General features: G+C 45.6%; 8 protein-coding genes across 8 annotated transcripts; 3 read left to right on the forward strand and 5 right to left on the reverse strand.

The window, feature by feature from the left end:
* On the reverse strand, positions 1–2,274 carry VTP01DRAFT_8098 (uncharacterized protein; the record flags this gene model as incomplete). Its single annotated transcript, XM_069387181.1, has 8 exons — positions 33–616; positions 680–787; positions 841–852; positions 932–947; positions 1,009–1,338; positions 1,415–1,903; positions 1,969–2,169; positions 2,222–2,274. Coding segments are annotated over 8 exons (1,793 nt in total), but the record flags the coding sequence as incomplete, so codon positions are not given.
* Positions 2,275–2,571: 297 nt separating this feature from the next.
* On the reverse strand, positions 2,572–5,630 carry VTP01DRAFT_8099 (uncharacterized protein; the record flags this gene model as incomplete). The annotated part of the gene is made up of 6 exons (XM_069387182.1): positions 2,572–2,981; positions 3,054–3,516; positions 3,576–3,670; positions 3,731–4,557; positions 4,621–5,305; positions 5,363–5,630. The coding sequence occupies 6 exons, from the start codon at positions 5,628–5,630 to the stop codon at positions 2,572–2,574; spliced, it is 2,748 nt and encodes a 915-aa protein (XP_069240977.1).
* A 95-nt stretch (positions 5,631–5,725) lies between these two features.
* VTP01DRAFT_8100 (uncharacterized protein) lies at positions 5,726–6,388 on the forward strand (the record flags this gene model as incomplete). Its single annotated transcript, XM_069387185.1, has 2 exons — positions 5,726–5,901; positions 6,286–6,388. 2 exons carry the CDS (start codon positions 5,726–5,728, stop codon positions 6,386–6,388), a joined length of 279 nt encoding a protein of 92 aa, XP_069240978.1.
* A 5-nt stretch (positions 6,389–6,393) lies between these two features.
* On the reverse strand, positions 6,394–6,936 carry VTP01DRAFT_8101 (uncharacterized protein; the record flags this gene model as incomplete). Its single annotated transcript, XM_069387186.1, has 2 exons — positions 6,394–6,542; positions 6,621–6,936. The coding sequence occupies 2 exons, from the start codon at positions 6,934–6,936 to the stop codon at positions 6,394–6,396; spliced, it is 465 nt and encodes a 154-aa protein (XP_069240979.1).
* A 320-nt stretch (positions 6,937–7,256) lies between these two features.
* On the reverse strand, positions 7,257–8,946 carry VTP01DRAFT_8102 (uncharacterized protein; the record flags this gene model as incomplete). The annotated part of the gene is made up of 7 exons (XM_069387187.1): positions 7,257–7,400; positions 7,470–7,790; positions 7,849–8,159; positions 8,223–8,543; positions 8,598–8,753; positions 8,814–8,873; positions 8,943–8,946. 7 exons carry the CDS (start codon positions 8,944–8,946, stop codon positions 7,257–7,259), a joined length of 1,317 nt encoding a protein of 438 aa, XP_069240980.1.
* Positions 8,947–9,103: 157 nt separating this feature from the next.
* Positions 9,104–11,440, forward strand: VTP01DRAFT_8103 (uncharacterized protein; the record flags this gene model as incomplete). Its single annotated transcript, XM_069387188.1, has 4 exons — positions 9,104–9,431; positions 9,492–9,624; positions 9,690–11,235; positions 11,300–11,440. The coding sequence occupies 4 exons, from the start codon at positions 9,104–9,106 to the stop codon at positions 11,438–11,440; spliced, it is 2,148 nt and encodes a 715-aa protein (XP_069240981.1).
* A 248-nt stretch (positions 11,441–11,688) lies between these two features.
* VTP01DRAFT_8104 (uncharacterized protein) lies at positions 11,689–12,574 on the forward strand (the record flags this gene model as incomplete). Its single annotated transcript, XM_069387189.1, has 2 exons — positions 11,689–12,222; positions 12,281–12,574. 2 exons carry the CDS (start codon positions 11,689–11,691, stop codon positions 12,572–12,574), a joined length of 828 nt encoding a protein of 275 aa, XP_069240982.1.
* Positions 12,575–14,035: 1,461 nt separating this feature from the next.
* On the reverse strand, positions 14,036–15,427 carry VTP01DRAFT_8105 (uncharacterized protein; the record flags this gene model as incomplete). The annotated part of the gene is made up of 1 exon (XM_069387190.1): positions 14,036–15,427. One exon carries the CDS (start codon positions 15,425–15,427, stop codon positions 14,036–14,038), a length of 1,392 nt encoding a protein of 463 aa, XP_069240983.1.
* Between the last annotated feature and the right edge of the window lie 813 nt (positions 15,428–16,240).

The following is a 16,240-nucleotide window of genomic DNA, read 5'->3' on the forward strand; positions in this document are numbered from 1 at the left end:
CAGTTCTAAATACGAAATATTTGCATACTTACAATGTTACAAACATCCATGGTAAAGGCATATAACCGGAGGATTCCATGCCTTCAACATGATCAATAATAGTGTTCGCCACCACGGTGCATGTATTCAATGAACGCAGAGCTACATGCATGTTCTCCGATTTTTTAAGGTTCATGAATGGTCGATGGAGTAGTAAAACCACAGTGCTGTAGCAAATATTGATAAGAGCTGCGAAAGGCATACTGATATCCGTGTTAATCATGTCATATTGAAGTTCCGGAGGCAGATTAACCTTCCAACTATCGAGTTGTGCATCCAGCTCGTCAACAAGTGCAAAGTTGGATGGCCAAATGTATCGTGACTTTGGTGAATGTAAACCGATCAGAACATGACTGAGTATCTGGGAAAGGTGAACCATATTGACAAAACAGTTGTACACTGGTTTCTTCTCTTCTATATCTCTCTCAGCTTCCAATATTATTTCAGGCATAAACGCTCGAAAGCTGGGATCACGGGATGAGATTCTGTGACGTGAATCGATTTCATACGGCGTAGGACACTCAATATCGAAATCCATATCCATAATAACGGCTGGTCGTCCGAGATCGGCAGCAACCTGCGAGTTACCGATGTCAGCCCATATATGGAACCATTTACAATTCTGCATAGTTCCAATTACCCATTTGTCCATAATGTAAGCTGCAAACCATATACGCCTTCGCATCTCAACCTCGTCCGCTGGAATTTGCCATCGTGTGGCTCTGCGGTGCAGACCAAGGTCTTGTGCCTAAAACTCATGTGACTTCCATTGATATATACAGCAAAGGAATATCAACATACCATACGGATAGCCTATTTTGTTGTATATCATTTGATTAGCAACCACCAATGGCTCTACTTTTCTATTTCTGTTTATATTCTCCTTTCTTACCATGCCTATCGTGAACCTTAAGAAATTCAGTGCTCAATTAAGGTAACCAAACGATGTGCGAATATACTTGCACTCACCAGTGAAAGGTATCATCTTCCACATTTTCCGTCATATCAAAGAACATGCTTAGTAGTATGAGTGTCTGGACCGTGCTTACTTTGGACCGTCTGTGCACATTTATAAGCACTTCTTCAGCTCTATTCCATAATGTCTGTCGCAATGACAGGATAACATCTCGATCCCATAATCGATCCTCGCTGGGTCCGGCGAGCATGAAACGTGTAGCGACTGCAAGAACAGCATATAATAGATATTTGTCTGGCGGGCAAGGATTGTGAAAATAATACTGCTCCAAAAATGCGATTTTGTTGATGATCGGGCAAAACGGATGAACGGATTTGAAATACCTGCAAGATGGTCTGTAGATCAGCATTTTGTATTTACAGGCTTCTTGCGGTCTGATCCAGCATTGTCGAAACTCACACTTGTAGCATAGCGTCAGCGAGCTCTTGCGTCATGATGGGTATGTCATCGAAATCTGGAAATCGTCTGATATTTGCACTGGAAGCTTGTATCTCCTTTGACTTTATAAGCATCTGTTCATCTTCTTCTTCATTCAGTTTATGAATAATCCATTTTTCCTCCCATGCAAGCCCCTCTTTCTCGTTGCCGGTAAATAGATCTTCGTCAACATAGTGCAATGCCGAGCTCTGCCCAACGTATAGCGTTTTTTCGTAGTCTACAAGCGATAAAGCCTGCATTTGTTGCGACAAGTCTGCCATGGGTTCTTCCCGTTGCTTTGGCAATTTACTTTGTCTCTGACAACTGTGTGGAAAGGAGGATAACGATACAGAAGAAGATTCTGCTGGAGGTGACATTGAGCGCGTATGCAAATTTCTTGTCAAGTTGGCCAGCATATCTTCCATCCTTTTAACCCGATGCTCCAGGTTATCCTGCCCTGTCGATTTCGAACTACAGATCAGCCTAGTATTTAGCTTTATCCATCTTTTAAAAAATGCTGCTATCTTTGTTCTTACCTGGAATACGAGGTATTTTGCCTTCCCGTATCGTCTAGAAATTGGCAAGGTATGCCTGCGTTTTGACACGTCGAACAAGGTTGCGAGATACCAGCGTTGCACCGCTTGCGCCTTTTGCGACAAAACTCGCAACTTCGTTTCGCACGAGTACGTTTCCAGCGAGGAATGTCAGTCGAGCTGGACTGATTCGGTTGCCCGGGCCTGGGTTGTATACTCGGGAGGGTCCCTGATCGCGACGTATGATTGCTGTCACTGCTCACGCTTCATCATTTCGAAAGTGGGAGGCAAAAATTGTTCAATCTGCATTTGGATCCCGAAAACCTTGTTAGGAGTAACCGTCAGGTAATCTATGCATGTTTATTCACACCCAATATGTAAGACAGATAAATAACAACGAGAACAATATTTATATGCGATAAAAACGATGGAGATATTATTGTGTAAGTTTTGGTTTTCCGATATATATATGGGCAAAAGCGAGAAAGAAAAAGAGTCCTACAGAGAGAGAAGAAAAGTAAAACACATGGAAATGAATGGAACACTATACATATAGACAGGAAATGACGGTTTGTTACAAAGTCTGTCTGCATCGCTCTTTAATGCTTAGAACGATACAACGGAAGAATCGGAACCTCGTCTTCGAGCGCGATCGTATCCACTTCGTGAATGCATCTCGTGACGTTGCTGGAACAGTTGAGCACGAGTTTGCGCTGTTTGCCTGCTCTTGAACTTTGGCAACTTCCGCTTCTCAAAGTACCGATCCCATAAGCGTATCATGAGCACTTTGAAGATATCCACAATGACAAACGTGCCCAAAGAAATTGCAATGATGATCATGCCACGAGGCCAGCCGATACTTGCGAGCGTATCTGGATTGTAGCCAAAGAAGCCATAAACAGACAAGATCAATGCAATGACTTGCGTGCCAAGGACGACAGTTGTAAATGGCCAGGAAGGAACGTTTTTCCAGCAGAAGGTTTCGATGCGTGTAGAGAAGATGACAAAATGGGGAGCTGATTTAAATCATAACATCCGATTAGTATACCTTGCAGATATTTCGATCTAAAGAACCATGATTGCCTTACCGGAGGAAATATGAAGGTACATAATGGTAGCCAACTCGGCCGGAGAAACATGTAAAACGTCGCGGAATATGTAAAAATGGGCAAAGGAAAATAGCGATAGAACGACCGCAAGCACACATGACAAGAACATCAACAATCGCAGTCGCCACATATCGGGTGTTGGAGAGATGCCCACATTGTCGACGGCCATTATAAGTGTTGCTGCATCGTTGAGTACCGAAATGATAATGAGAGCTATCGGTGGCATTTGCCAATCCTCTGCAAGAGTAACCACGAAGAAGAAAATGAGGAAATGGATGGTCGAAGTGATGCGATATAATGCGTATGACCGCAGACGTTGGAAGATGACCCGTGAAATCTTGATGCCCTCAACGATAGGCGACAGTCCAGGCGTCATCAAGACGATATCGGCGGCTGACCGTGCAGCATCTGTACTGCCATGCACCGCAATGCCTACATTTGCCTATGTATTTAATAATATTTGTCAGTATAGCGTCCTAGCAGAATAAGGATGTTGCAGACCTTCTTCAAAGCAGCTGCATCGTTGACGCCATCACCCGTCATGGCTACAAAGTAACCTCTATTCTGTAGCATCTCTACTACTCTAAACTTGTGTTCTATCCGTGTGATAATGTGAGATCTTCATATAAAATCTGTAGACGGCAATTCCATCTTACCTGGAATGACACGCGCGAAACCATCCGCGCGCAAACAGTCCTCGACAATCTCATCTTCAGACTTGTTCACATCCACGATATGATCAGCGTCCAGGATAAAGGAACCCATCCCGAGTCGTGTAGAGACCTCCCTCGCAATGGATGCCTGGTCACCGGTGATCATTTTAACAGACAAGCCATACTTTTCGCATTCTGCAAGCGTGGATGCTGAATCGGGCCGTGGGGGATCAATCAAGCTAAAAAGTCCCACAAAATCCCAGCTGTTCCCGTCATCTTCTCGAGTGCGGGCAACACCTAGAGAGCGTAAGCCGCGGCTAGCAAACACTTCGACCATTTCTTCAGCTTTGGCATCCCCGCCAACAAGGCCAATGATGACCTGCGGCGCACCCTTTGCAACCTTGTATGTCTTTTTCGTTCCGAGCTCTTCAACTGTCGCTTGCGACATTTTATCGTTTGGATTGAAGGGTATAAAGGAGGTAACTTTGTATCCAAGTGCGCCTGCTTCAGCGTCATCGTGGCTGACATTCGGGTGATATTTGATCGCTGCTGTCCTAACCGCTAGTTCAATGGGGTCTTGCGGTGCAGATTCCGACGCGAGATATGCATACAGGAGGAGATCGTCCTTAGTATAAGGCTCGGCGAGATATGGTTCGTCAAAGGCCAGTTCATTGAGTGTAAGCGTGCCGGTTTTGTCTGTGCAGAGGATTGATACAGAGGAGAACTCCTCAACGGCTGTGAGTCTCTTTACAATCACTTGATGTTTCGCAAGTTGCTTTGCGCCCACTGCCATTGTGATGGACATGACTGTTGGTAGGCCCACCGGGATACTATGGAGAAATACATTAATAATCGTGTCATTTACGAAAACACGCATTGTAGTTCTTACTTACGCTGCAATTGTGAGCACTACCATTTCCTTGATAGTATCCAATACATTTTGACCCGATACGCCTCCTGTTCTAACTTTGAGCTCTACGAGATCATACACAAACAAGATAGCAACGAGGACCAAGGAAAGTGCAATGAGGAAATTGCCGATATAGTTGATAACTTCCTGAAAGTGGCCGGCGTCTGTGCTGACGGATATAAGACTTGCCGCTCTGCCAATGAATGTGTCAGGGCCGGTACGAAAGACGACTGCCAATTGTTGTCCTTGCTTCACAATGCATGATGAATAAACGATATCATCTTTACGCTTCTTAACGAGCAATGATTCACCGGTGAGTGCACTCTGATCCACTTGAATATCTGTCTGCGCAGCGCCTCCAAAGGTATCCAGACCCAGCAGGCGAGCGTCGGCAGGTACGATATCACCAAGACGCAATGCAATTACATCTCCAACCACGAGATCCGCAGCATCAATTTCGCATAGTCGTCCGGATCGGTAGCATCGGGTTTTCAATGCCAAAGAGTTCTTCAACGCCGCAACTGTAGAATCTGCCCGAGCTTCTTCGATGAAACCGATCAATGCATTGGCTATAAGCAATCCAAGAATGATACCAAAGTCGATCCAGTCGCTTGTCAGTGCTGTCAGGATGACTGAAATCTCCATAAGATAAGCGATCGCACCCGTGACTAGTATAGTATATCAAAGTGAGTCAAGTGGTTTTTTTTTACGGCTCGTCTTCTTACAGAATGAGAAGAAATGTACTATTTTGTTGCGCTTCCGTTCAGCAAGTTCATTGCGACCAAACCGAGCTCGTCGTTCGAGGACCTGCTCGTCTGTCAAGCCAACGGTGGCAGGTGTTTGCAGGTACGGTTCGAGATGCGAAGGAACGTTCTCAGTCCAGTTCTCCTTTTCTTGGTCCTTTTTCGAGGCGCCAGTTACCGAGGTCAGCGGTACAATCTCATCGCTGTGCAGAGTATCATGAGGGCCAAGGTCGTCCCGAGGTTGTACCATTAAAGAGAGGAGAAGGAAAGGGAAGGGCGACTTTAGCGGCATTTTTCCAGTTCCGGGTCTCTCAGCCCATTGTTGCCACCTTCCATCTCTGGATCATGAACCGCGCCACTTGGCCTCCCTCCTATCAAGCTGTACACGCACGAAATGCAGCAAATAACAGCAATAGACTCTACAAGAATACGGAATTGCAGCATATGCAACCTCCACGCAATGATACGTATCTAAATAGCTCGGACGATTTGGCGACTATCTACTCTGCCTTTTCACGGGCGTAGCTGTCAAGAATCACAGCTTCCAGTCGCATAGGACATACTGTAAAGGAGGTACTCTGATAGCAGTTTATAGTATTTGTTCTCCCTACCCTCAGTAAAATAAAGTTGCGCGCCTCGTCGAAATTGTTCACGTCAACGAAGCATCATAGAAGTTGCAAGTGACCATAATCAACAGTGGCACGATCCTTCGCCAAGACCAGTCCTAAGCCTGAAGTTTCCAAGTGTTGAGACTGACAAGACAGGAAGAAGGATATAGCCGGAAGAAAAGCTCCGTGCCTGAGCAATCCGATGTCAGCCGTCGCTGAGAGAATTAGTACACAGTCTCTTGAAACACCTGACTTTTTTCATGTTTCCTAGTTGTTTCACGAACGACTTGACATCAGCGATAAATATGCAGATATATTGGTACTTTGCTTATGTATACAGGAGGCTATACAGCTATCGATAAGGCAGGAGAAAAATCGCCTTTGTTATGTTCTACAGTAGAAATCTTAGTGCAGATGGCATCCGTTTGGATGATCAGTAAGGACGTTGAGCGCAATCAATACGACGTCCACAATCCACCAGATGCCGCCGAGACCAGCAGTGAGGAGCTTCAGGATACCCAAAAGAATATATCCAAGATAGAAACGATCGATACCTTTTGGTGTGTGTGGCGTACCACCAGTTAGCATTCGGAAATCCTCTTAAAAAATTTTCCCAAGGATTGGTGGCCTACCAAATGGACCAAAGAAAATAGATAACAAGAGTGCGACAAACCAGCTACGATCAGAAACGCACTGGTCTTCCAGGAGACTGTCTTGATCCTCGGATGACTTGTCTCTGTTGAGAAGCGAGAAATGGAATGACAAGGTCAAGACAGCCGCCGTGGCAATGATGATAATCCACGCCGCGAAGATTCGGTGACCGTGCAGATGAAGCGTGTCTCGGACTTTGTGCAAGCGTGAACGCTGCCCTCCGGATTCTCTTTGCTCGGTAACGCGAGCTTCTTCATCGACTTGATTGTTAACAGCACCGTACTCTGTAGAAGACATGTTTAAAAAGCAAAGGAAAAAAGAAAGAGAGAGAGAGAGAGAAAGGAGCTGAAGTAAGGAATATACAAATGGCGGGAAACTTTGCAGCCATGCATCATGTAGCAGCAATGTGCGACATGTCACAAGAATCTCGTCCAACCAAACTGTTGCATGCAGCTGCTGAGGGGACATGGACGTCTAGAGCCCGCTACACCGAGCAACATTTGTACATGGAAGGCAGCGGCGCGCTCTTTTTGTTGCCTCTTTGCATAATTAACTTCACAATTTATTCGATAGTTTTAATCTTCTGTTTCCTAATAGAAATCCTCGTGGTGGTATGCTTAAATCGATGGCTCTTGAGTTCTGATAGCATCTTCTTGCAATTTGACTACTTCCTGAAGCTTGCCCTGCAGATGGGTGGAAGTTGTGTCTATCCATTGCAGTGTAGCCAGATGTGAGTTGAGAATTCTTACGACATTTCTCACCTAAAAGAAAAGGAAAAAAAGATTTGCGTGAGTAGCCGCGATGAAGTTAGGAATACGACAGCTACGTACAACGTCATTTTCAGAAGCATCGCTCTGCTGGGCAGTTGTAGTAGCGTTCATCTCCTCTACTATCGCGTTCAAATTTCTATTCACATCATCCAATTGATTGTTGAGGATTTCGGCAAGTCCGTAAGCCTTTTCACGCTGAACATCAGCCAATTGCAATGGCTGCTGAAGATTGCTATCGTCGTATACGTCTTGGATCTGCTTTTCGTATGCATCAAGAATTTTGTTGAGCTCCTCTTGTTGCTGGTTGATATAGTCAAGGTTCTGGTCCACTTCCTTTTGTGTAAGTTCCATCTGCGTCACTTCCTCGTGCAGTTTTGAAACCTAGTATCCAGTTAGCAAGGACTGCTAGGTATACGCATTTTAACTGTTCACAGCTGACCTTCTTGCCATTTTCGATAAGTTCCTCGTCCCACTTTGCGATCTGTCCAGCTTGCTTGTGGAATTCTTGAGTATATTTGTCAAGGTCGTTTGAAAATCCGTTTAAGATTTCTTCCATGGTCTTGTTCTTCAGGACTGAAGGGACAGATATGCTTATACTTTTCGACGCATCGACTGTGTTCGGCTGAGCTGCTGTTGTGGTTGATACTGCGGACACAGTTGGTTGAGTAGTCAGAGTAGGTCCACTGGTAGATGCTGTAATTGATCCAGTTAAACTGGAGGTGGTCGCACTCGTGCTTGCAGGAGCGGAAGCTATTGAATAGTTTCAGGTCAGCATATGCTCTATATGCTCTTTCATCCCTTCATATTCCATACTTGTCGCAGCAGCACCGAAATTAAAGCCGCCTGTAGATGCAGTGGTAGCAGGAGCTGAAGCCGTGCCAAAGCTGAAGCCACTACCAGAGCTTGTTGTCGCAGGAGTGCTGGTCGCTCCAAAGCTGAAACCTGTCGAAGGAGCACTGATAGCTGTGCTGGTAGCAGTGGTGCTTGCAGGAGTGCTACCAAAGCTGAAGCCCCCAGAAGGAGCAGCGGCTCCTCCACCAAACAAGCTGCCGGTGGTTGCTGAAGTAGTCGCTGGTGCAGAGCTAGCGGGTTGACTTGAGTTCAATCCGAATCCACCAAAGCCGCCGGTTGTGCCTTTGAGCATTGTTAACGCGTTGACCTCGAGCAAATGGCATTCTACCTTGTTACCTGTTGTCGTGGATCCAAAGCCTCCAAATCCAGTAGCTGGTTTGTTCGCAGCGGCGCTGCCAAAAAGACTGCCACCTGTTCCGGCTGTGCTGGTAGTGTTTGCTGCATTCTGATTCGATTGTGTACCGAATCCTCCGAATCCTGTTCCTGTCGAGCCTATACAAACACATTGACGGTTGATCGCTGGTACTACAATGGGGACGATTGTTTACATACTGGTTCCAAAGCCGCCAAATCCTGTACTCTGACTATTTGTGCTGCCTCCAAAGTTAAATGCTGCGTAGAGAAATATAAGTCAAGTCCCAATCGCAACAGAACATCCTTCGCACGTTTGATCAAGCTTACCCATTGCGACGGAAAAGTAGCAGACAAAGCGGGTCGCGTCCCACGAATTTTTGGGCTTCTTGAATCTGAGGTTTAAATTCGCCCTCTTTACTCTCCAATCTATCATGCGGCACCCTCACCGAAGAAGCAGAGACCACAATGAATTAGACAATGTCTACCTCATGCAGGACTATCGCAGCTCGCCACTCACTACGAATCGAGACTCTGCGCAAGACCCTTCGGAATACCGTATCAGTTTACGTAGCCTCGACGACGATGAAGTCCGGCAATTCCTGCGCAGTCTTATAACACCAATTCCCAGTGTACGCTCCCCGTCCGTCGATTCAGAACTGCATTCTCAGCGTAGGAATCGATTTTCAGACCTATCATTATCTGACACATTATCCGAGCGTGGCACTCTCGGACGAGATCGAGAGACTCCCAGTCCATGGCTGTTCAGAGGGGAAAACAGGAGTGAAAGTGTCATGCTTTTCAAAAAGCTTATGACAGGTTTGTAGCGTATCAAGCAATGGTAGCATTCTCTTTCTAATCTATACGTGCCGGTTGCAGGAGAGGAAGACGTGCCACTGAACTTTGCTACGAGTGATATTAAAGACTTTGTTGATCCCGCTATGCTTGAAGAGATAATGTCTAGGCCTGGAAGCAGACTTCCGCGTACAGAAAGCAGGATGAATACCCAAAGGTAGGTTGGGCAAATCACTGGTCGTGCGCTTGTACGCTAATAAAGCCTGAATCGGGCTGTGCTAGTGTAGAGACGAGTGATAGCAGATCGCGCGCACCATCACCGCAACCAGCCAGTCCACGTAGCCCTGTCGATATTTCTAAGATCAATATCTCTGAACCTAGACAGGATACTAACAGGCCCTCCAAGAACAGAAATTTTTCGGTCCACGCGGATGTAGGGAATACGGTTGGATCCTCAAGTGCTAGACAAAGTGCCCGACGCAGTTCTGAATCATCTGTCATATACATGCAGCACCCGCGTAACAATAGCCAGGATTCGAGCAGCTACGATATCACAGAGAATGATCGGAAAATGAACCAGATTCTTTCACGATCGATGCAAAAGACAAAAATGCTGCTTGACGTGATGGAACGGTCCATGCTCGAAGAATCAGTACTGGATGCTAAACATCGACCTTTCGCTGTAAATACCAACGAATCATCTGCAGAAAGGCCAAAACATATTCAACCGGTCAAGATTAAATCTGACGAGATAAAACGACATAGTGTCGACATGGATGCTATTCTAGCTTTGCGACGCGACACTGATGCATTGTTGGAACGACGACTTTCTGTCTTAAAAAACCGTGCAAGTACCTTGTTAGACAATGAGAAGCACGATCAGAACAAATCTTCCAAAGATATCCCCATTACTGCTCATGAGATATCGTATGTTACTGGACGTAATCGCCGCAAAACCATTCATACAAACACGAACGTTTCTTCAATTGGCAAAGATGAAGACCCGGCCTTACAAACAAGTGCTTTGAACTTTACAAGATCAAAAGTTCACAGAAATGACGATCCAAATTCTTCAATAAATCACGCTGGACGTATGGAATTCACACCTGAACGTCAACGAGCAATATCTGTTCCAGCTGGCAAAGATGAAAGACATTACTCTAACTTTCAGTCGAAGCGAAATCGCACTGCATCTTTACCAGGGGGAAGCCCTCGCGCAGCTGATTGGTCTGGCAGCTTCAATCATACTCCGGTTCGTGAGGATAAGATTGAAAACCAGTTTGAGGAATTAGATGAACTGTCCAACATGAACTTGCAGTCCAAAACGAGTCAAAGGATCCTTATGAATCATATCCAAAAGAGACATGAAGAACGCCGCGGCAGCGGGGCCGATGCCAGGGAGCGTAGATCCTCGAGAATTATCGATTTGCGAAACCATGGAAGAACCGTTGAAAACAGCCTTTCCCAACAAGTTGACGATACCTATACATCCAGAGCCGACGCTGTCCACGCAAAAACTCGCAGGCGCTCTAGCGCTTTAATGCAGACTGCAAAAACGGACGGCAATAAGCATCTAGGAGGATATCGCGAAGCAGTGAATTATACTAATGATGTTGATCACTATCGGCGGGAAGACGTGTCTGCCAGTTCAGAATCCTCCAGATCAACCAAACGTAATTTGCTGCATTCTAGAGAAGGAGCAGCGCAAACCTCTCTTAATGATCAATCGAATATACCAACTGTCGCGTCTCAACCGATCAGCGACGTTCCTCGAAACCATCCACTGCGTCGAGGACAAGTTGCAGACAGGATATCTCGCGATGACAGGGTAAGTCACATTGCACGCTCTTTTTCTCGTCAGAATTCCCATGAACTTGTCACATAAAAAACAGAGGTCGAGTGTTCGGAAAACCAGAGAAAGCAGACCTCAGCGAGATCAAGATGCTGACGAGTCTGTGACAGAAGCAGCTATGGCATTGCTGAACAGTATACGCCACCGACGCAGAAATACCCACAGTGATTTTTCTGGATAACCATATTTTATGCTACATGGACGATTCTCCTCCCTCCGATATCTTATTACTGTACCTTATTTTCCCATATTGTAAAGGTTTACTTTGATTCTGAATATTATATCTATCACGTACGAGCGAGAACCAGTCCATTTAGTAGGAGATAACATGGCGATGATATTCTCGAGTTTCTGTGAGGGAATGAATTTAGACTTCGGCGTCTATAAGCAGAAACTGGCCTTAGTCAAGCCAAATTTTACCAACTTATCATGGAAACTCACTTCAGCTTGAATGCTTTATTTCCTACTCTCGACATTGCGAACGTAACGGCTCAGAATGTTCCTGAGGAACGAGCAACCGATATGGATGCAACGCAGAGGAATTCAGAAAGCCCCAACGCCGATCTTCTTTGGCAAGATGTTGACAATTTATCTATACCTGATTCTCCACAACTGCAGCAGAAAGACAATGATATAATTATTTCACAGAATCCAACAAGTGCTCAAAGTCATCAGAGCTCCTTAGCAAGTACGGTAAACAGTACAAGCAGTCCAAGTACGGAGAGCTCCAGCGCAACCGCCGCCACCGCCGCCGCTGCTGCTGCTGCTGCTGCTGCAGTCTTTAATATATCTTGGGGAGGTAACGATAAACCACCTGCGGAACTACATCTGGATCGAAAAGACGAGGCGGAAACCATGGTCAGTCGTAAACCTCTGCCAAAGCCAAGAGGAGTCAAACGGCTCCCCGAACCGGAGCCTGCAGAAGATGGCACATTGGATGAAGAGACGTTACGAAGGAGAAGGGTATGCAACCGCAAAGAATATCAGATAAACCCGCATCTAAATGGAGGGCATCGACTAGAATACTTTTGCTGCACGGAGGTCAAGAATGAAGAAGTTCTTAAAGATCGAATATCTCGAAAATCGAGTCAACGCACTGCAAACGGAAAATGCAAAACTTGTATTAAATAACGCGCTGTTGGAATCGGAAAAAAAGAGTTGGCTAGCAAAAGAAGCTGAATACAAGAAACGTATCAAGGCACTGGAGATTGCTGCGTCGTCGCAAAACCGCGACGATAACAACGGATCTAGTTCACCACTTTGCGTGCAATGTCAACGTCAACAATCACAGGATTCCACAAACAGCCCTTTCTAAACACAAAGTCATTTGTGATGTACATATTTTTCACCAATATCACTTCTAAATATTTTGGATGGATCGCTGCAGCTTTAATGCATTGCATGTTGTAACTAGTTACGATCAGCTGTCACATAAGAATACGTTATTATCTACAACAACGGTTGTGCTGTAAAGCAATCGGCTACGGTTATTCTGAGAATGCTACGGAGCTGAACGATGTTGCAACAACTAAGCGCTGTAAAGTATCGGGAACTTTGGAAAACATACATGCATGCCCAGTACTTTACGAGATCCATTAGCAGACTGCTTCGAAAAGAACCGTCCTCATGAATTCTGGATATTTCCGGTTTCCGCTGGTGATATTGTTATTTCCATTGCAGATAAAAATGTAAACCATACTTTTCAAGGCGGATATTCGCATACTTAGACAAGGACTCTTATGCGTTCAGGCTAAACCCTTTGTTTTATAGCAATGCTTGGCTTATATTGCTTCTCAGATTTTTCCCAGAGAAGCCATTGTGTGCTCTCCCTGCACTGTGATAGTTGATGTCGTCAATTCGTGGAAATATTGCGCTGCGAACTGATTACTATCTAGTGTCATTTTCAAGATCATCACGTTTTTAAAAGCTCGACGGGAAGTCTAGGGACACATACCCTTTTGTTCAAGTCATTACATTGTTTTGAGCTCGACAGGAAAAGGGACTTTCGGGGCTAAGGAGTCAAGTGTCCTTATTAGAGGACAACGAACAAGAGTGAAAGGTCTAGTCCTCCAGAGCTCTTTGGAACACACTTTGTTTTACCCACGGTTAAGCACTATATTGTCTTAAAAGACGGGGATACCAGAAAGAGATCTTAGCCGAACTGCTATGTAAATGCACGCTCGCACGAAGTCGCTCCACAGACTGTTGACGACGTGCGTCTCCGTACAAGTCTGTTATGAAGCCACAAGTCTTCGTGTTCTTCAGGCCTGCCACGTTTTTTCCTGCTTCGCCCGTCAAGGTTTTCCTGGCTCTGTTCGCTCCTGTTTGTGCTGCTCGTCGTCTTCTATTCCGCTTGTTCTCACCTTCCTCTTCTCCGCTGCGCCTTGCTGCACCAGTGTTTGGTCTCCACACCTGCCGCTGATATACCCATACATTATGGGATGCGGCCTCACAACCGTCACCACCCTAGATGGGGCGAGTGGCAGTCTCCCTGCCTCAGCCCGGGGATACTCTCAAGGTAAGCCTTTAACCATAAATTAAATAGCTGGATACTAACGGTGTTTTTCATTTCGTCACATTACCACTTTGTGCATTTCTACATTACTTATTATTATTCCATTTATTTTTTTATGACGACCGCATTCTGTTTCTTCACTGCAAATTACTTTTCAAAATACAGTAAAACGCAACATCGAAACTTGAAGAGTATGTGGTAGATGATCAGTTTTAATTTTTTAAGTATATCAAAATGTCTATATATCAATGTATGTGGTTCTCAAATACTGGCTTCTAACTTCGCAAGGATAGCAGGCCCAAATGCCTCGAGTTTGGTTTCGTCTAGTGCTCCCTTTTGGAAGCTGAGAGTTGCGTACATGCAATCCTTGGTGCTAATCGTATTTACACCCCACCCGATTGTGAACATCTGAGCACTTTGACAAAAATAGACTTCGCGGACGTTCATCAAATTGGATCGCCCGAGGTCAGAGAACTCAATGCCTCCCGAACGACCCATCCGGCATGTCTGCCATTTTTCATACCAAGGTTCGCAAAAGTCTTCAGGATACCGGCTTTGAAGCTGCAAATATCTAACTTCTTTGGCGGCTTCTATCTTGTTAGCCCGCAAGTTTGCATGGTATAATTCAGCAAGTTCCCAAAAAGATGATGTATCGTACTTGTTCTTCAACGATTGGAGTGTCCAAACTTTGGCGTATGAGCCTATGAAATTACCCATCTCGTCACCAGGAATAGATGGCTGGCAGAAGGGGCGGCAGTTGATCGGTGTATAGGTTTCAAGGACTTGCTCGTCGGGATAGACTTGTACAAATGCTAGAAGAACGACCGCCATGATCGCAGCGTGGGGAGTGACACCATGCTCCTTTGCAGTCTCGCATATCTTCGGCCATGCAGGGCCACCAAGCTTGATAACGCGCACTCCAGTATCGTGTCGTGATCTATCCTTGTCCATAATGGCCGGTCGATCACCTTGCCATGCATTTTTTGGTGTCTCAAACCAAGATGGAAAAAGCTTGCTTGCTTTGTACTTGATTCCATCGACGAAGCCTAGTGTGGGACCGTTGCGCTCCTCAAACGGTGGATTGATAGGGCTCCTGTTGCTATGAATGATATATGGGCCCTGGCATTGAAAAGGGCTGATATTGCTGTTGAGATGTTGCATCAATTCATGCCAAAAGATAGATAGACTCTTGCCGTCAGCCATGCCATGGTGTATCGCAACCGTGACGCTGCATTCCTCCAGCCGATCAGGATGGGTGTCAATATGTAAGCGCCATAATGGCAATGACTGGTCATCAAGGTCAAACTCCTTATCGCATTGTTCTGCCAGGCGATGTGCTTGCGCATCTGCTTCCCAAAAGGCCAGTTCTCCAAATGTAACGATGGACTCGAGATCAAAATCGGGTATAGTGACATAGCACACAGTAGGTTTGTCCACGTCCCGCACAGCAACGCTAAGTAAAGGGTGTTTCTCGACGAGTCGAGCGAGAGCTGGATGCAATCGGCCTAGATAGTATTCTTTGACGTCGCTACTCGACCGACGAGGAGCATGATGGATCACGGCGGTGTGTGCCACTGCGCCGTAGCACTTGACCAGCTGCAGTGACACTTGATACTTTTCAAATGCCCCCAAGACTCGCTGTTCTGCAGACATATGAAAGGTGATGAAATACTGGGAAAATGGTGCATCTCACATGAGCATAGATGTTATGTATCGAAATTGCCACCATCCAATGAAAATAGGCGGAAAGCGGCAGGAAAGACGTTCTCGCTTTCCGACGTCGTGAACGGGAAAGGCGGAAACATTCCGACAAAGCCGACAATCTTGTTACAGGGCTGGAACCAGGCCCAGAGAAAATGGGCTAGCAGTCTGAAACTGAGCCATAGTAAAATAACTTAGCCAACCCCATGAAAATGCGCCAAAATGAAATCTGGGCCACCTGTCCTTGAAATGAACTTGGGCCATATGATGGCCTTCAGAAAAACAGTAGAATATAGTGTTTATTCATAATCCCTAACATCGATGTCTCTGCTGAAGCCTCTGGACAAGATGGTTGCTGGTCGACACGGCGTACCACATATTCACGGATGCCTTCAAAATGGCAACCATATGCTACATTTTAACCATATCGAGGTGCTTTCAGAAACATATGCGCTCTATCATTAAAGTTTTTGAAATACTTGCGGTAACAATATATCAGTCGCCTGTTAAAGAAACAGAAACGCTGCCTCTCGAGAGGAGAAAATAATTTTTTCTCTTTAGAAGGAGAATAAAAATCACTAATATGTATACTAGGAAGCATCAATTCATGCGAACGCCGGTCTGAATAAACTGGGAATTCGACGGCGCTGTGTTTGCAGTAGCGAAGCGGATGCAAGACCACCGGAGAATGGAGGTTTATAAGGGCCAAGCGAGTAGCACAACGCCTCGAATTCACTGAAAATATTCCTCAAACATCGAATTCAT

Source organism: Rhizomucor pusillus (assembly GCF_041956525.1).
Source record: "Rhizomucor pusillus strain CBS 183.67 unplaced genomic scaffold VTP01scaffold_5, whole genome shotgun sequence".
NCBI lineage: Eukaryota > Fungi > Mucoromycota > Mucoromycetes > Mucorales > Lichtheimiaceae > Rhizomucor > Rhizomucor pusillus.